Raw genomic sequence first — 21363 nt, forward strand, 5'->3', positions numbered from 1 at the left:
TGTGGTCTTTGTTTTGGCCTTTATTTCTTTGATTTCACATATTTATTTTGACATTTCTCATCTCACAAAACCATTGCGTACTCGAGCTGACCATCCACTATCAGAGACTACTTTCCTGGCTAGTATTTCTTGCCGTTCTCCATGTGTTGTGTTTTCAAGTCTGACAGCACAGCAGAGCCTTGGCAGCCAGCTTTCCACCGATTAATCCCTGTAACTAAATGCATATCTGCAATAACAGCTGATGAAAGAATCTCACAGCTTATGCCAGGTTCCAAACTGTGTTGTTTATTACCATGTTGCTGGCTATCTGCTTGCTGGCAGAGATCCTTCTGTGTGTGTGTGTGTGTGTGTGTGTGTGTGTGTGTGTGTGTGTGTGTGTGGGGGGGGGGGGGGGGGGGGGTAAAAGAACTGGGGAATGTACAGCGGACTGAAAACTGCAGGTATTTATTTGTTTGTAGTTCAGTGACAGACACAGCACGATTTTATTTTTTTCGGGCACATTGCGGTCACCAGAAAATCTGCATACTTCATTGATCTGCAGGTGGAAAATACAGAAGTTTCAGGTCCTCCATGTAAGATTAGATATAAATATAGGAGCAAAAACAAAAACAAACTATTTTCATAGAAAGACAAGGAATAAAATAGGATGAAAATTGGTGGAACTGTGAAGAAATGTACAATAGTATATTTAGTGAAAGTGTATGTGAGTAAATACAGTAGGGGCAGATATAGAATACATAAAATATGTACATTGTACAATATACAATGAGTTTTATTTACAAATCTACAATTAGTGAAAGTATAAAATGGTACAATAGGTACAAAAAAGAAATGCACACTATAGGTTTAAAATACAACTATACACCTGGTAAAGTACAAATGTGCAAGTATGTAAATGCATGACACTGTAAGTACAATAGGTGCACATGTATAATATGAAAAATAATTGAATGTACAGTAGATGCATATGTAAATATGCACAATGCTGAGGAGAGAAGCTGTCTTCCTGTGTGGCTCACAGCCTGGACTCCATCCTCCTGTCTGACACAGCAGACTGTCCATCGCCACAGAAATCCTGCCGATGGCCCGCCTGATTTTTTCATTGAGTCAGTTGGCGTCCGCTCTTCTCAGTCTGCTGCCCCAGCACACAACAACAAATAAAAGAATGCTTTGGCTTGCACTAACTCGTAAAACATCCTCAGCACGGTCCAGCAGTTGTTAAAAGACCAGAGCCTTCTCAGAAAATTGAGGAGAATAAACTGGACGATCCAAGTCCAGTTTATTGTCAATGAACACTCCCAGTTGTTTGTAGCGTTCGACATTGTCCACACTGACATGACAGTCTCTTGGATGGAAATGGGCAGACTTGTGCCTGCGCTTTCCTACAGTTCACAACAAACTCCTTTGTTCTTCCCAGCTGTAGTTGTTCATCATCTCAGCTGCTCTTTGCTTTGTCTTCATTCAAATGGAACAAATCTTGTTTTTGCCCTCTATACAAGTTTGTTTTCCTCATAACACATGAGGAAGAGTAGTATGCATGATGTGTGTTCATGCACATGTTTTCAATCATTTTCCTCTCATTGATTTTTTTTTAAAAAATGTGGTTTACATGAGACAAAGTAAATTTGATTAGCATTATCGGAACGATAAAGAAACAGCGTCCTTGCTTTAACCCTGAATCATTACAATTACAGAGTGCAAAATGAATGATTAGCCAAATATGGGACGATAACAGTGTGGAAAACAGTTAATTTCAATTGGGTCCCTGTGGATTTCAACCACATATTTAATCACAGTTTGTAATTAATATGTATTCTGTAAGGGAATCTAATACATCAAAAAAGCACTTGCGTTGACATTTACAAAATAACTAAAATCGTGGTGTTCTTAAATTAATATAGCTCTGCACAGTGAAAATATCAATGTAAGTTACTTCCCACTGGGATGATTTTAGAATGACTGGCTGGTCTTTAATGGTCCTTTATTGTGTAGTCTCCTGCACATTCATAACCTCACACACATGCTGAATATCTGACTTCTGCACGACTGTGAGCAGCAACTTGAAAAGACTGTTTTGTTGTGTCAATGGGTTGTCTTTGTACTGGTCCAGGCATACTGCTACACTGACCTTTACTGTGACTTTGTAGTTCACACTGCTACAAGTTGTAACTTGTAAAGTGTCTGCTCAGCTCACTTGAACAAACATTTGTTTTGCCACTCAGCATGTAGCAGATAATATCGACATTTAACTTGTAGTGACTAAATCCAGTTTGTATTTAGAGTGCAATGTGTATTTTATTCATGTTGTCTTGAACTGATACCACTGGGAACCTGCCTATAGACCAAAAATAAATGTATGCATGCATATATTTGACATCTGCCCCATGTTTTTCTATTTGTTGGCATCCAGAAGGGAAGGCATGTCCAGCAGGTCCAGCCCTGGAGGAGTGGAGAGTCTGCAATGATCACCCCTGCATAGTGTTTCACTGGCAGGCCTCGGCATGGGGCCCCTGCATAGAGGATACTTCTATGGATCTTAATGGCACCGGGATCAAGAATGAAACTTCTGTCTGTGCTGTTGGACTTCAAATCCGCAAAGTCAGCTGCATTAAGATGAATGTTGGGCCTGTCATCAGTAAAAGGTTGGTGTTTCTCCCAAGATTTGAGTTTTTATAATTTTGCAACACTCGTTGGGCTGGAAAGTTGTTCTCTATGCGGCTCCAGTAACAACTGCAACCAAGATTGAGCTAAAAACATTATGTAGTGTGGTATGTTCCATGACCATGACACAGAGAAAAAACATGGTGAAAGAAATTTCCAACAACCACGGCAAAACTCAGACCGAATCGAGGCGTTTTGTATATCAATAAGAGTTCACTGTGTTGCACAATTAACACCAGCTGGAGCCACCTAAACATGGCCAGCATCAGATCACCATAGTGGTGAACGTGTATCAACATGTATCTGACAACATGTATCAAATTTACATTTTGATCTTTGCTGTTTCAACACAGCCATGTCTGTTCATTTCCTTCATAAAGGAGGTGTTTACCTGCGGATTGTGTGAACCAGATGAGTACAGTTCTACCTCTCTCATCCATCATTGAGCAATATTTGTAAGCTTTTTTTTATTTATTTTTTTATAGGAAGGCACACTTTGTTTTTCCACTGTCTGGAAACATTCTCAGATACATCAGCATTTTGTCATATCGGTCCCTCTTAAATTCAACCAGTGCACACTCAACGGCTATACTTATTTTGCCTGTATAAAAATTTGTAAATCAGTATATTTTCTCCTCTCCTCCTCATTTTGCAGTGCTGCTGTGCTCTCTTTAAGATAGAAGAAAATGGGCCCTAAGAGAAACAAATGGTAAAATGTGGAAGAGAAGTAAGAGACCCTTGTAAAATCAAAGAGAAGATGCAATCATGCTTGTCCTGAAGAAAGAAAAAAAAAATCTTTGAATAGCACAATCTCCATTCTCCAAAAACATCTTACTTGAAGATATGTGTATGCTTTTAGTTACTCCAGATGACCCAGAGGACTTATCACATGGTGAAATTACAGAATACCCCCAGAGTTTTATGCACTGAGCTCTGCTTTCATGTTTTCTGTCTATCCATTTAGTGTCTCTTTCTCTGGTTTGGAGAACTCGAGAATAATTTTGCTTATGCTCCACCATTATCTCCTCCTCTTTCAGCAATACAATATCAAACACTGCTAAGGGCTTTTGTGCTGTCATCGTAATGATGTTATAGCCCACACCAGGAAGACAGATTTATAAATAATTCACAAAGTTTGCCCTTCTTTAGCACAATATATTATTGACACAACCATTAAATGGATTATGGACTTATTTTTTTTCTCATGCTCTCCCAACACAGAGGCTTTAATGAAAGCTGTCATTTCTGCTCCTGCCACAGATCTTGCGTGTACTGTATGTTTTCAATTCAATCGTTACTTTGCTATTTATATGACTGCCAAGATATCATTTATTGAAATAGCATCTAACTCATAGCCATGCATGTCAGAATTCCTCACAGATGATTTTTCACTGTCAATAGCATCGAGGTTAACGTATTTATCTTGCAGAGCTGTGAGCTGTGAGCTGTTTTCTTTTTTGTTTTTTTTTATGCAACATGGTTAAGATACAATAGGCATTAAATTGCATGCCTATTAAAAGGCAACGGCTTGGCATAACATATCAGACTTCATGTTGTAATAACACAAGTAGCGCATGTGCTTGCTTTCATAACAGGATGAAATGGAGAGGAGAAAAGTATAGCTTCAACCTGTATTTATCTCCAACTGCAACTACAATGCAGGAATGCTCCTAATACCTCTGAACTGCTCCTTGCTGAGAAGCAGATTCCTCTGAATGCAATTGATGTTGTGCTGCTTGAGAAGGGTCACCTCAGTCAGCAAACATCTAAGCGTTTCATGCTGAGCAATAATCTCCACAGTAAGCAGTGGCTCAACATAAAGGTTAGACAGGTTGGCTCGCTGTCAATAAGCAGCCCTCAGGAAAACATCGGATTGATTTTCAGTTCCATTTCTGTTCCCCTTTGTGACTTGGATAAAACATTTATTAACATCTTTAAGCAGTGGTGCAATCAGTGAAGCCTCGTGGTGGCCTCGAGGTTAGAGAGGCAAACTTGGGATGAGGAGTTCACAGGTTTGAATCCCACTGCTGATGTGCCACCACTGTGGGTCCCCGAGCACGACCCTTAACCCCCATCAGCTCCCTGGAGCGATGTCATGTGGCTGCACCTCCACATCCTAGAAGTAAGATAGATCAATGCAAAAAAAAAATTTAAATAAAGGAATTTCCCCAAGGGGATTAATAAAGTATGATTAGTTTAGTTCATTAGTTTAATCACTTTTGCTGTATCAGTTAACCATTTAATAGAATCATTTATTAATGAATGTAAATGATAATTTCAACACTCAGACAAAAATATAGTGCATATTGGGTGCTGTAGACAGCGTTTAATATTTTGTTGATAGGGACTTTCCATCGACACATATTTTACACGGCTTCATCCAACTTCTCATTGCACAGATCTGATATCATCCCAGCAGGCTATGGGTGCATGCAGGGTACACCTTGGACTGTTTACCAATCCATGACAGGGCAAACACACGCACACAATTTATAGCCCCAGCTTAATCTCACATGTTTTCGGACTGGGTGTGTGTGTTTGCGCGTGTGTGTGGGGGGGGGGACGGGACGGGACGGGACGGACTCCAGCCCAAAAAAATACAAAATTATGGAGTCGTTATGTATGCTGTATTCAAAACAGTCAAAGAAATGTAAACAAAAGTTTGTCCATTTTAAATTAAAGGTGAGCTGTCATTCAAATACTTATAGTTTGTCTTGTGAGATTTATCTCATTTTCTAAATGGAGTTGTTGGGTAATGCGAGGACAATCAGTGTGTGTGCGAGGCCTTGAATGTACCCTATCATGTCACAGCTGAACACTGTGGCCTTGACTGTGAGTCTAACTGCCTCATCCTGAGCGAAACACACAATATTTCCCCCGCTGCTCTGTTGCGTTGCCATGCCCTCTGGCATACATCACTGCAAAGAGGGAGAGAGAAGAGTAGGGATAAAGCTAGGGAAGGATGGGTTTTATGTATCTTGCCTCCTTATGCTTTGGCATACTTTGATCTCATTCCTGGGCGTGCTGGCTTTCTGCAGTCAGTAGGATGTGGCATCACGCTGGGTCTCCAGTGAGACCTGGATCTGGTGGTTGGGCGCAAAGGAAGTCAGTCACTATGAAATGAAAAATTGGAATTCAATGTGTGTGTTTTTTGTCAGATGGAGGGGGGTTTGCTGCTGGTTGATGAAGACATCAAAGCTTGTGACTTACTTGATTTTACATAGGCGCGTTAATCCGCGCCACTTCAAGGTTGCACAGCTCACAAGAAAACTACACAGCCAAGGGGCTGTTATAGATATGTTACCCAGGAAATGTACCAATCCTAAATAGGGAAGAAATTCCTGATTACTTTTTGTTTCAAGACTGGGAAATGATTCAAAGTCAGTGAAACGCCCTTTAAAATGTGAAAATGTTGCCTTGGCATTGCATGGATGTTGTATTGGTAAACAGTTCGCATATCCTCACTTTTCCCTGGTTTAATTAGCAGCTACATGGTGATTGATTTTTCTCCCATAACGCTTCCTTTGGTGCCAACAAAAGACCACTATGGCTGCTCTGTATATGTTTATAGGGAGATAAAATGCACCCACCTGGATATTTAAATGGATCATAAATTTGTTCCCCTTGCTTGTAGGTAACGTCCTGTACGACAGTCAGTATCGTCTGCTCTGTGGAGTAGATAATGCAAAGTAATTTCTCCCACAATTTTATTCTTTTATTGAAAACAAATGCCTACTGGAGCCAGCTGCTCAGATAATACACTGGATATCTGAAAGGACTGGAATGAGACTGAGACAAACCTTTATGTCATTTCTGCTACGGCCTCTCTCCCATTTGTGTTTGGTTCTGTTGTATAAGAAATGTAAGCAGAAGTGTGCAGCCTTAGGACAAACATGACTTAGGTATGAAAATGCATGAGAAGCCATAAAGAACTGTGACTTTGTTGGATGAATAAAAATAATACCACTGGATTTCTGTTATTTTCAGAGACCATTATTTGCACCACAGGGACACACCCGCACGTGTGAAAAAACTCAAACTTTCTATATCTGTCCACCTTTTTTCCCCATAGCGTTCAGGCAGGAGATACATGTGATCAATCATGTTTTCTGTGGGGAGATGTGTGATGTCAAGGACAGGGCAGTAGTTTCATTGCGCTGTCCTCTTACCAGGACGTTTATCATTCTTTGCCCGAGGGATGAAGAGAATTTAAGACCACTGCTTTTTTTCTTTTTTTTTCTTCCCTGTACGGTCAGGTGTTCGGATTCCTTCCGTCCAGAAACTGTGCGACCCTGTTTGCTGCCTTGCAGAAAGGACTGCATTGTGACACCCTTCAGTGAGTGGACAGCCTGCCCGTCAACCTGCCTTCCAGGTACCTTGTCCTTTGGATTTGTCTTGGTTTGCAATAGAAATCTATGCCCACAGACTCCACAATGGTCTGAAAATTCAAGAGGAATTCCCACGTAGTTGATTACATTTGCAGAAATGGTTTATTTTTGTAAGTTTGTTTTGTTAACACTGCATAAAATAGAAGTAAGTTTGTATTTAGTGGATTGTTTATTTATTCTAACAATGCTTTGTCATCAATTTATTAGAAAGCGTAAGTGTTCCTTTTACATGGTACCACTTTTGTAAGAAACATACATTTGTGGGATGAGCAGCTGAGGTGAATATGGGTTTATGCTCAAGAATAATATGTTATTTAGTCAATTGTTTGACTGAAGTCTGAAGACCCTCAATAGATTATGAAAGACCTGTTTAAAGCCACAGTATCCTGACATGTTTTCCTCATCTTACTCATGTGATTGTTACTTCATTGTCTCTTGCTAAACCGACCTGTCCTCTAAAATGAAAAACAGAATTTAACATTCCATAATTTTTGGGGCTATGTTTGCATTGTAAAACTGGTACAAAACATAGTGTCTTGGCACTGATTGAACACAACATATCGTAGCGTTGTCTACGACTATTTGATTTGGTAGGGTTTGCATTACAAATCATTACTGTAATCACAGCTCTGTCTACAGATTTAATTAAATATTATGATACAAGCATCAAATAACTTGAACATGAAGTAAGACATGAAGACGGGAAGTAATGTATTTTTGTTACAATGCCACAGGACATGCTTTAGAAAAATTGCGAGCTGTCACAGGAAAGTGCTCCCCTACAATGTGTGCTGTGTAGTCAATGATTACATTTAATTGTAAATGACAGAGTTAACTGTCCATTACATTAAGCTGACACATCACCAGGAAAATGGATATTTAATGGGCTTCCATATGTGTACCGTAGTATCTTGGAAATCGAAAAGTATGTAATTGTTTTTAGAAGGATTGAGTCGGCATCTCATCTTTGTAAATATGCTGTAGTCCATTGGGCCTGTTGATGATGTAATCACTGTCTTAATTGCACCATTTTCAATGTTTAGTAATTAGTGTTGTGTAATGAGCCTTGGAGCACAAGCCAAATGGAGCCATTACAGTGTGGCGTGTCCGAAAACAGACTGCAGTAAAGTGGAGGACGGCCACAGCACACAAGGGCAGGCGACTCAGGATCACATCCGATCTGACGCCACTTGTTTTTTAGCTGTCTCTTTGAGATATTACACCGCACCAGTGATATTTAGATTTATTATGTATAAATATTTCAATGGTTCTCATGCACATATCATGTTGCATTCTTTATCTCCTTTAAAATGTTCACTTCAACTCAACATTTGCACATAATCTGAGCTCAGTGGTGAAGATTGTGTTTCATGTTGTACAGAAAACTCCACCGCCGCCACACAGTCTCGGTACAGGACGGTCATTCAGAGGTCTGCTAATGGAGGCCAGGAGTGTCCTGACACATTGTACGAAGAACGGGAGTGTGAATCACACCTTGTATGTCCAGTGTATAGGTAAAAGCACCATTTATACCCAACTGACTCTTTGCTCATACAAGAAAAGTAAACTGAATGCATCTGCTGTAGAATTGCACTGAGCTGTGTTGACTCCTGTGTCACAAGGTGCATTCATGTTGTGAAAAGAACTGTAGACGTGTAACTGATCAGTAAATGAAAACATTTCAACACCTGCACATGTTTTTGTATGGCTCTATCGTCACACATTTAACATTTGACACACGCAGTACTGTCATGTTAATTTCTGTGAAACGCTTCTCATGTTAAACTTAATGGCATGTGAGTCTGTAGCAAACTAATGAATGTCAAACACAAACAGCAGACAATACACCCACACAGGAAACACATGAACATTTTAATAAGAGATTATAGCTGTTACTTTTTTTTTTTTTACCTCTTTTATTAACAGCTCATTGTATTTTGTATGATTGACATAACCCTACATTCATATACATATTACAGTATTGTAATTAGTTGTCAATTAAAGTCTAATAAAGCTGATTAAACTAGTATTTCATTATCCAATTAGAACAAAACAGCATATTACTGGTAGAATCTTGCTGTTGCTTACTAATACCAAAAATAACATTTGTAAATTATCTGTAATAAGTAAATGACAGATAGATGGAGATGTGAGCTGAGGCAGGAGTTAGAGAACCTTTGCTATACAGCAATCAGTCCCTGTTTCAAAACTGTCGAAATAAAATGTTCTCAACTTTTGCAGACAAACATTAAGGGTATAATTTTTAGTTTTCAAACTCACTTCATGATTCATAAATCTTACAGTGCAACCTGTAGTAATGTTTGGTTGAAGACTGCAGTAGCTGTAGTTTTACATTAAATTCTGTTATTGACATACACAGTTGGTGCTACACAGAGGTTACAACTAGGTTATATTTATGGTGTTATACTGTTGCCTGTTTTGTAATTGGTCTTTATTCTACTTTGCAACACCTACACCAGAGTTAGATTTTACCACAACAGCAAAACATTTTTTTTCATTCTCGTTCATCAAAAACAGTGAAAAATCAATTATCTCTCTCAACTGAAGGTATGTATGTTACAACTCTGTATGCAGGTGTAATTCTCCTCATCCTCTTTTTGGTGTGACAATTAGAAAAGAGAGGCTGAAACATTTCGAAAAGATGTTTCAGCTTTCATAATTGCCAGCGCGGAACATCATCATCCCAGATGTTACAGATGAAAAGTGTTAAAAGAAATCTATATAAATCAGGTTGTAACAAGTTCAGTGTATTTACTAGCAAATCTCTGCATTTGCTGTATGTAGATATTGACAAAGCAATCGAAACTGTTTGGTCTCTTACTCCCATCCTGAAAAATCCAGCAGTATGTCTCAGCAGCAATCGTGAAAACACATTTAAAGCAGCATGAGAGCAAAAATACAGTGCATGTATTCAAGTTTCCAACAGTGTTCTCTCCAAATACAAACACGGTTGGCAATGTGGGTCACACAAATTTAATAGCACATTTTTTTCTTCAATTTTTCTTAACCTTCCTTTCAGCTGCAATATTATTTCCAGAAAGCTATATCTACTCCTGCTTTTATACACATTGAATTGTTGGTCACATATTTATTTTATTTTTTTCCTTGTGTATGAAACTACCATCCAATACATTTTCATTTTATTGCCTCTCTGCCGTGGCCTTTCGGTGTAGGTGGAGGACACACAAGTGGCACACTTGTACCCCGGTTCCCGATTCAGTGCGCCGGGGATTATCTGGACCAGCAGAGGCATGTGGAAATGGTTTGGAAACAAGAGGCAAGTATTATCCCTGACCTTTTCTATTCCCAACACTTTTAATCCTTCAGACAGCTGCAGCTGTATCACCTCTTTCAAGCTTTGCTCTTCCGTCTATTTACTGTCCTTATTTAATGAGACCTAATAGCCCCTTCAGAACTGCTCCTCTAACAAGCAAGTGATTGAAACATTAGAAAAGGAGGCAATTTGTTCGGCGGATGTAATGAGATGAACCTTTCTGTCTGCTGTCTTGATGATCTCATCACAGCGCTGTTATTTTTGAATAATGTTTGCATCAGTCAGATGGTCACTGCCACATCTTGGCAGGGGAGTAAATAAGTAATCAGATTTTTGTTTTCTTTTTACAATACAGTACAAACACTCACAGACTGACTGGCATTTTCTTTATTTCCATGTACCGATCAGCCATTGTATTATAACCACTGGCTAGTGAAGCGATAGGAAGGTGTCAAATATATGGTGGATGACACCATGTCACCACAAGATATAGTAAATATAATTTACATTGTTATGGTTGTTTGGTCTATACTGGATCTGCTTTTCAGCTTGCTCATTAAATAAATGTTTCATGATGGTTGCCTCAAGTTTTGGATTCATTTCCAGAGAATACTAAAGTATCTTTGATGTACCTATAATGAAGCCTTGCATTCATCACCAGCATTACATTAGTGGCGAGGCAGACGGTCACAGACCGAAACCTGAGCCACACACTTTGAACATAGCATATTAGTTTTCCTTGTAACGTCTCATTATGACTTACAAGCATGAGTGCACATCTTGTCCTCCACGGTAGCTTCCTGAAAGAGCCAAACAAACAATGTTTTTGTTTATTGTTTATATAATGTTAATATAATTGTTATTATAATGCAATATGCCTTTTCCACATAAATGAATTGCAAAGCGGTGGTTGTATGTGATGTGCGATGTCATATTTATAGACAGTCCCTGGAACAACATTTAGAATGCTGATCAGATGTACAGTTTTTTAGCATGGGACACGTAGTAATGATGCTCTATAATTGATGTGGCTCGAGGCTCTCGCCAAAAACAACAACAAAAATTGCATTTGCGAGTTAATCGTATAACATTATGATATTGATAATCTTGTACAGATATCATAATTTGTCCTTTTTTATACTTCCACAGCGTGTGATTACCTCCTCCTAATTTATTGTCCCGACTGCCATCGGCCCAAATCGTTAAAAAGCCAGAGTGTTAATTGGATCATTTTGCACTCATTTATGGGCAAGCTAACATCCCAATAAATCCTTGGAAGTGGCTGTTGTATCTAATTCACTTATGTGATCTCCAAGTGAAGTTTCTCCAGCTCAGCGTCGCCTTGAGAACTTTTTTTTGTGTTTGTACTCTCGGCATTGCTCACTTTTTCTCCGCAGGATAATTATGACTGACATTTCTCAAGTGAATTTCTATGACTTTTCAATACCGATGGAGAATGTGTTTGTAGTATTCCTAGGTTAAGAGCACGCCTCATTGACCTTTCGAGCTTCTTATTTGAATATGATTAGAAAATGGCTAAGCTAAATACCTGTGACATTTCGAGGAGTGAAGTACAGTGTGAGTGTGGAACTTGCGACAGATAGACACAGAATTTAAATGTGGATTTTGAACAAAGAATTTAGAGTTTACTTCCACTTAGTTGATGGCTGAACCTTTTCCATACAAAAGGACACATAAATGTCAAACCGGGACATCATTAAGACACAATAATTGGGATTAGGGCCAGAGTAAGGGCATAGAAACAATGGACAGGGGCACATTAAGATTTGAGGACAGAAAGGTAGCTTGAGGATTCTTTACTTAATTTATTCAAGGACCTTTAAACAAGCCAAGTATTACAGTCTAAAGAACTAACATCAGCAATATTCAGTTTTATGTATATTTCTCTTTACTTTGTTTGCATTTGAGACACAGGAGACTTTATTAACTTTGCTTGTTTTTGTGATGATATAACGTAGATAGTCTTATCAAACTGAAATTGTGTTTAGTGATTTTCAATAGCGGTACAGTTTATTTTAGTCAACTCAGCTGAAGTTTTAGTTATCTCATGTTAATTAGTTCATGTGAATGACAGCAACATAATTTTTTCTAAATGTGGGTAGAGGATGATTACAGAATTTGTACCAACCTGCATCCGCTCCTAGACATCCACCTCTCACCCCAGACATTCTTTTGGCAAAGTCATTTTGGTTGAATGAAGAATTGTACTTTAATAATCCTCTTGGGGAATTTTCTTGATCGAATTAACCCATTGACAGGCAGCCACACAGCTTGCACACATTTTGCAGTTTTCAATTCAACACAATCAAGTAATTTTACCTTAAACTGCTCAACAGATGTTTACTTTATTATAAGTGATATAAACAGCATATATAGTTATTACTTGCCCTTCACCTTAGTTAGATCACATTTATAACAAAATATTATATTTGTTTTGTTTTTTAATGAAATGTAAAAACAAAGAAAATAAGTTCTAATCAAGAAAAAAGATATTTATAACCAACAAATACACGACAGAGTGTGACAGGCAGAGAAACCAGAGGCTGGGATTCATGAAGGTGGGACTCAGGGGATGCTTGCTGATGGTTCCGCAGGTCCAGTGGGGATGTGGTACCAGCATTCTCCTCCAGAATCCTCCTCTTGATGGCTACAGAGGCTTTTTGCAGCTGTAGGCAGTCACCAGATAGTCCATGTTGTCCAACCCTCCTTCTGTTATTTCCTGACCCATGATGATCTCTGGTTTTTGATGCTAGAGCAGACAGGTGTCAGTGCTTGAACTTTGCAACGATATTTCAACCTTGTGTGGGAACAGCATGGGCACACACACACACACACACACACACACACACACACACACACACACACACACACACACACACACACACACACACACACACACACACACACAGAGGATGATAACAGAGTGAGAGTACATAGAACTTACAATTTCCACACTTTCCTTTGCCCTTTATGTATTATATATATTATAAATGTGTATGTGGGGGTGCAGTGTTTGGACTGTGTTCTGATATATGTTCTTCACAGAAATTGAGCCAAGGCCAATGAGTCTCAGTTTAAAAAATGTATTCATTGTATAATTTTTCTTTTGACAAAAAATGAAAATGGGTCCCACAATGCCCGACACCATAAACGGGTTAATGCCCCCTCTGCTTTACACACAGATATTTTCAGCCTGCAATTCTGGAATGACAAAACCATGTGTCTGTTGTTACCACCTTGAGGGATTTGAAAACATCATATTTGACCCCATTGTGAGTTAAAGCAAACATAAACTATGTTTTGAGTGGTCGCATTTCACTTCTTGTATTTGAGATCAGACCATGTTTTCTGTAAATATTGCTTCAATAACAAGTCGTTCACTGGAGACACCCAATTAGATTCAATCAAATTCTGAAAGCATTCGCTTCAAAGAAGGCTGAGATAGGCAGAGACTGTCTGGAAAATCAAAAATTATACAACTATCCCTTGTCTCTATTATATGGGGGCGCGTGTATACATGACATCTAATTTTTTTTTGTTTTGGATAAATACACCCTATATGATGACGATTAGGTGGACTGGCTGTGTTCACGTCTTGTGGAGTGTTTAAGATGATACTTCTGATGTCTCACGCACTCTGTTCTCTGCAGACATCGACTTGTTTCAGTGCGAGCTGAAAGCAGGCTTTGCTCAATTGACAGGTTTGGTGTATTTTGATGCGCAAACTCGCGCCGCCGGCCTGCTGTCTGCCGCTGTAAATGCTTTGTATGTTTGTCCTGTTTGTGTCATTCGTCACTTTATGCGTCAGCTGGTGTAATATCACCAAACTTTTCTCAACCTTCGTCTGACTTCCAAAGAAGTGTTAGATTTAATTGTATTAGACATAAAACGCCAACCCCACTTCTATCGGGGGTACCAGCTCATCTCCCGCTTGCCCCCTATTTTACCACTATTATTATCATAATTATTGAGGAGGACTTGAAATCAATGAAATTGTTTTAAAGCTGACAACTCTTGTTTAGATTCCAGTGTTTCTGAAAGGCATCGTTGAATCTTGAAATAAAAGACGACGCATCTTTCCAAGCCATATTCAGTGTTAATGCAGTCGTTTAATAGAAAGTGATGTATGTCAGGTCTTCAAACTCATGCTCTTCAAACGTGAGACTCTACTAGAATACTTTTAGATGTATTTTGCTTCTGCATACAGCACATTACACTGCACATACCTTTCAAATCATAAGGTGCTTTACAGTTTCTATTGTTGCCCTCGAGCCGCTGTAAGATTTCCTCAGCAACAATGAAGAGCACTCCTGCAGCCACACACCTCTAATGTAAAATTGTTTGCGGCAGTAAAACTCGACAAGAGTAAAATATTCCTGAGAGATAAATGACTGAGAAGCTACAGGGTCTCGCCTCATCAGACTTGCTTCATCAGCATACTATGTCTTTGCTTTGATAAGACAGGGAAATTGCAATATAGTGAAGCAGCATGACAGTGACAAACAATAGTCTTTTATTGATGGTTATCAAAATCTATTGCAGTGGGTTAATAATCCATTAGTTTCCAATAAAATGCCTATCATCATATGCTATCGCATCCTATCTATTTAAATGGCTAATCAGTGATTACGTGTAGAAAATTAACCTCCTGTTGGCCTGCAAGTGATTATGAGGTACTGACTAGTCAACGTGTTATTATCAGTATGAAGCAAATGTAAGAACCTCAATGTAGTATACTGCTAACCTCATTCTCTTGGCCTTCTTAAGTGTGTTTATTCTATTCCTCTTTTAGAGTTATTGCTCTGTGCTTTAGGATGTGAAAATTATTGCTCTTATGATTGTGGTGCAACACAGGGCAGGCTGACCTCTTGAGTTAGAATTTTTCCTGGCTCATAATTGCTGATTAGTGATTGTCTTTTTTTTTTTGCATGTTGCTTTGACTTTGTAACTCTGCATAATTAAGATGCCTCTAGATGATAGCAACACATTTGCCTTGTAGCAAATATAGTGCATAAAAAAGCCCTCTGCATTGTGAACAGTGTTAATCTATGAGCTGATTCCTTCCTCTCATTTTCATACAATGTTTCATTGAAGTGTTGTGGGGGGCTTGAGCCAATCAACAGTTCAAACCGATATGGGGGCAGACAGAAATATCCAGTGAAATCCTGGATATGCAGAGTGGCAACACAGAAAAGTGTTAACCACCATACCACTGTGCACCCTGACAGATTATAACACATTGCTTGGATTATCAGATTGAGCAAACGATTCTCTTAAAATGTAATCAGTAACATTTTGACCATTTTAACATAATTTCAGCTTAAATGGCATTAAATAACTCACAGAGTTTTTATTTATGTCTGTTTTATTTCTTATCCTAAGTGGCATATTATTTACCTGATGCTTCTTGGATTGTTAAAGTAGCCCTGTGTGTGCACTGGATGCACTTGTTTTCAAAAACATTCACATATTTCTCAATGTATTCAAGAATTTAAGAATAGTTCAAGTAGCAACCTGGACGTTATTTTCAGTCAGTCAATGTGTTGAATACTCTCAGAACCCCTAAACCAGGCTCATAGTTTCTGTTTAAAGTATGTGATGAATTTGAAACATGGCATGTAAATGCATGATCCTGGCCCCTGCACAACCATGCTGAATAAATGCAAATTTTCAACCCAAATGCAGAGAGAGGTGAGGGTTGTGGTACAGTACATACACTGTCCCAATGCACTCGCTAAGCCTCCCTGATAATGAGCATTACTCAATGGGGGAGCATTTAAGAAGACAAATTGCGGCACCATTCGAAATCGGCAAAAAAAAGAAAAAGTCAAACATTTACAATAGAAAACAAAAACTGTGAAGTTCTCGTGATAACTGCAAGTGAGCAATGAGCTAATGCTTTTCACAGTAACTGCGACACACGGTGTCTGGATTCAGCCAAATTGTGTCACACAACCAGCTGGATGCATTATATTCCCCCTCGAGCAGAACTGGAACCGTTGCAAGGAATTATTCAACAGAAAATGAGTCAGACTGATGATCTTTTGCTGCAGGAAAGATGCAACTTAATTACCATGATGAATCCAGTTCACATTACTTCTCATGATGCATTGCATTAAAGAACATTATAAAAGCAGTTTGACTCAGTTAACATGGAGATTATTAGATGGTGGGTGGGCGAGTGGGATGTTACATGCACCAAAGGCCACCAAAGTCACCAAGATGCTCTTTGCCAGGGGGCATGTGGGGGATTTCTTTCATTTTGGTCTATTCATCCATTCTTTTGTTGAATTATTTTTATCGCATGGGAAGGAAGGCAACATCGAGTTCACCAGTAGACCAGAAAAAACCCCAAAAAGAATCCAACATGAAACAAATGAGTAAAGTGCAGCAACTTAAGAACAGTCTCATCCATTCTACTGTCATAATAACTACAGCCAAAAAGCGGCTACTATCTGATCGTACTGGTTAAAAACCTTTGCAAACCCAATTATCAATTATAATGTGGCAGGGGTTATCGTATACCATATACGATGAAAGTTGTCCAAATGTAAGTGAGATAAGATAAAATTAGACGCAAATGCCACAGCGATGTTCCATCACGCTTGGTCTCACACCACTTGGCATGCTAATATTGTGGTTTTTCTCCAATTTTGGTGCTTTAATACCCCTGACCTCTGGGCCATTGCCACCAGGTGTGACATAATGTTGAATTAATGAATTTCATCACAACCCTCATCAACATGTTTTGTCTGTTTTTTTTAGGACTTCCTATGAGACTAAATCTCCTCTGTGCAGCTCTAAAATTGACTTGCAGTGAAATAGACTTCTGGCTACATGGTTCGATTATTCAAGTATTATACACAGAACAAGAATCCAGGTTCAGCTCCATCATGTGGTTAATTGTGTATTTGCCACAAGCTCAGGTAGCGTTGCAAAAAGACAAGAACAAGCCCTCATCCCTTCGATCGATAATGTATGATTGAATCAGGAAGCAGCACCTGATGTAAACAATGCACACGCTGCACCCTGCTTGTCACTAATCATTATGACAAAATATTCATGGTTGGCCTCACTTTAATGTAATTTGGTGACTTGATAATCCTTCATTTTATTTTTCAAATGCAAATCTGTTCAATATGGATCCTTTTAAAAAAATTTGTGTAGATTGTACACTCAAAAAATTTACTTTTAGGTGTACAATAAAAGCTCCAACAAAAAAATGTGATTGATGAAGTGTAAAATGGCCAAAGATTGGGTAAAAAAATGACTTGTAGTGATGTTTTATGGTGAAAATGTAGGACTGATGACTGATAAAACCCACATGAACTGACAGAATGTGGCTGAAAGTTGTTGTTAAAGGCAAAACCATTTGAGGTGCATGGGAATAAAAAAAACTGCATAAAACAACAAACATATTTAGAGCCAATGGAGACATTCAATCACTTCTACAGTGGTAATAATTGAAATAGTGTTATTGGAGAAGATAATTATTTGCTATTATTCGAACAAAGGGAAATAATATTCATGTCAGATCCATTGTAAAAACATCACTCTGTAACCTATACACATTCATATTGAAACAAAAAGAAAATCTTTTTGTTCAACTATAATTTGACTTTCACTGACTTGCATCTGCATAATAGCTATTATCTCCCTTTCAGAGCGTGTGTTGAGTAGAGGTCTTATATGTAGATGGCCGCCCCACGCATTCTCAGCAGACATGTAGAAACCACACAGAGTTTGTCAGAGGGCAAAATTTAAAAGTCAAATAGAAATCGATATAATGGATTAAAGGCATGTTTGTAGACCAGTGAATCTTTAAAGACATCAAGGTTTTAGGGTGGGGGTGGAGGGGCGGGGGTGGGGTGGGTCATGGTTCCTCCACAATCAACCCTGCTTTTATTCAGATTAGAGCGTACAGGAGAGGAGAGCAGTGGATGTGAACATTGTGTACCATCCACTACATTTCTGTTCATATTACTTGTTTAAGAAGCCGTCAACACATCCTGGTGTTGCTCATTTTTTTAAGTAACACTGATTAAATCTAAGCTAGTTTTTCCTCCTCTCAGGCAATATTGAACCTGTGCAAAATGTTGCTTTTCTTCATCATCCAGGCCAGGCATCTTTTCGACTAAAATATTAGGTGCTTCACATCGTTACTGTCACCATTCATACCCCACAGAAATCACAGACTGTGTCTTTTTTTTTTTGTTTCACTTTAATTCATAAAATTTGACCAATTTGTGGGAGAAGCCATGTGTGTGCTCCTGTGAGATTCATACCTCACAAATAGTACCTAATGGATATATCCTCCTTCCTGCACATTTTCCCTCAGTAGATTAGATCATTGGATTTTGGAGCACCTCTGTGCATATATTTGCATATTAACGAGGGTTTCAGTGGCAGTGGTATAACTAACGTGTGGTAAAATGTGCATCTTCTTATGCACATCTTTTGTGAGAGCGTCCCTATTGATTTACTATTAAATGCAAACCTCATTGGCTTTCTTGATTGTGTTTAATGTGTGTTGTTTAGTACACACCAGAATAACAGGTGACAAAAATACTTCTTATTTTCAACACTTATGATTCTGCAGACTGACTTACCTTCAAGAGTGGTGATATTTTAAAGTCTTATTTGGTTAAAAAAAACAAAACCAAAAAAACTCGAGCAGCTTACTTGTTTTTTATTTTTTTGATCAGGTAAGATTTTGAAAGAGCTTTAAATAGCTAATTGTTGTGAAAAGGTCAATCTCAGGGGGTATGATGGGATTGGAGCAGTAAAACATCTAAAAACGCTGTTCAGTTACCTTAGCCAAACCCAACAGCCGCTGTGTGAAGAAAAGGAAGCGGTGTACATGTTTCAGTGGCAATTTAGTAGCTCATTTGAAAATTTGACAGAGTAAACTGATGCCCTGGCATTTTTATTGTTAGCACGATGACAGAAGTCACATTTTTAGCAGTCTTGGACATCAGTATTAATTACCACTGAATAAGGAGGTGGCGGTGCCCTATACCACCCCCGCATAGTTGACACTGATAGGAACTGACAGTGGGTTGATGCCGTTCAAAGTGGATGAATAAAAAATGGTGCGTCTGATGGTGACATGTTAACACACTTAAATGGAAAACCATCAATCTACAGCATCACGCTGTCAGCACTTTTAATTGTGGGCATGTTTGAAGGCCCACACTTCCATTACGTCAAAGATAAAGTGTTACTGTACTGTTCTGTTAAACTTACTGTGACGTACCGCATATATTGATTGTGCTCTCTGCTCTGATGGCAGCCACACGATGCTGTTTCAAACTGGGAGACACCTCGTGTTTTCAGCGCCTTTCCTTTCATTTTGTTGTATGAAAGAGCTGTCACTGAACCGGACTGCCTTTGAAATATTGTTTCCACGTAATTGAATGCTCGACCAGGTGTTACAAATAGAGAACACACACACACACACACACACACACACACACACACACACACACACACACACACACACACACACACACACACACACACACACACACACACACACACACACACACACACACACACACAAAACATCTGGTCTTTATGCGAGTTCCTTCTAATTATTCTGAACACAGCTCAGCTGCATACGATATTGCAGCTTCAGTACTGGATTATGATATATTTATTCCTCTTTAATCAGTTACTGATACATTGATTAGATGACATATAGATCATTCTGTCAGAGTTGTTTAGCTTCAAGTGTCATATCTCCCTTTTTTCTTTCAATAAATCATTGTTATCAGAAGAAGTCTAATAAAGTTGTTGCACTTGAAGGTTAAATTAGCTTTTTTCTCTATATTAGCATGAGGGCTGCACCAGAATATGCTTTATAGCTCTGGGTTGTACAATAGAAACCTTTTCAGTCTTCAGCCTCTTTCACCACACCAGATTGTGACTTTTTTTTCTGAATATCAACACATTAAGGACTGTTTTGTTAATTGTGCTTTGCTTGCAGAGTTGAAATAATATGCTCGCCATCCTCTGTGCTTGCAGGAATCAGTTGTGTTGGGGAGAGCGGCGAGTCGGCCAATATGACAGAGTGCCTGCGGTGGGCTGGCCCCTTGCCCCCTCAGATCAGAGAGTGTCGAGTGGCTTGCAAGGATGACTGCACTCTCACTGCCTGGTCCAAGTTCTCCGAGTGTGCTGGATGTGGAAGCTCCCAGAGTCGGAAGCGCTCACTCACAGGTGAAAGACTTTAATTTCCAGTTTGTGAGGTATCACTCCCGGTAACTGTTTCGTCTCTGCTGGGGGGAAAAATTGCATTGTCTTCTTGGGTCAAGTGATCCTGTCGTGAGCTTTTATGGGTACGGCCGACGGCTGCTTGGGTAATGAATTAAAGTGGAGAAGATGAATGCTCTTGTCATGCTTTTATGAAGAACATGAGCCTAGGGTTGTTTCCTGAAGGCGCAATGTACCAGTTCAGCCCAGATGCATTAGGTCACCGGTTGATATGATTTCTTTGCAATTTGTGGTCAGCAAAGATTGCAACAATTTCTTTATGTGCTAAAAGGCTTCTTATAAAACTTATTTTCTCCTTTAAATTTCTGTTACTGTACCTCTCCACTGTCCCAGTAGTGTTATGTCAGGTCTAAATTTGGTCTCTCACAGCTTGTAATCCCTTATTTCAGTGCAGATGGCAAAATCTGAATTACATGCTGTGGTTGCAGACCAGGCTGGATACTATTTGTCTTCATGAATATTTTATCTGATGCCGGCGGGGTTGTAGTAAACATACCCTGTCTCCTTCTATAATGCTCTGAGAATCCAACACATGAAATCAACCTTAGCTCCGTGGTAGATTTCTTTTGGAGAGTGTGTGCGCTCATGTCCATTGGCTCGTAACGGTTATAATAGGTCAGCATTTCAACTCTTCCATGCCAACTTTACCAGTTGCTTAAATGTCTCTGTCAGGAAAATTGATTGGAAGAGAACCCAGTGGGGGGTTTTAAACACCAGTGTGTGGTT

At 39.0% G+C, this 21363-nt stretch overlaps 1 protein-coding gene across 1 annotated transcript in view; it reads left to right on the forward strand.

The window, feature by feature from the left end:
* The window catches only part of thsd7ba (thrombospondin, type I, domain containing 7Ba), a gene marked incomplete at both ends in the record, with an annotated part of 150573 nt that overhangs the window by 74649 nt on the left and 54561 nt on the right, over window positions 1-21363 (forward strand). The window contains 5 exons of the mRNA XM_080478203.1: window positions 2411-2642; window positions 6918-7033; window positions 8431-8532; window positions 14016-14066; window positions 20392-20583. Of these exons, the coding sequence (XP_080334329.1) occupies window positions 2411-2642; window positions 6918-7033; window positions 8431-8532; window positions 14016-14066; window positions 20392-20583 (693 nt within the window). The remainder of the gene's footprint in view (window positions 1-2410; window positions 2643-6917; window positions 7034-8430; window positions 8533-14015; window positions 14067-20391; window positions 20584-21363) is intronic.

Source organism: Lipophrys pholis (genome assembly GCF_963383615.2).
Source record: "Lipophrys pholis genome assembly, chromosome: 13".
NCBI lineage: Eukaryota > Metazoa > Chordata > Actinopteri > Blenniiformes > Blenniidae > Lipophrys > Lipophrys pholis.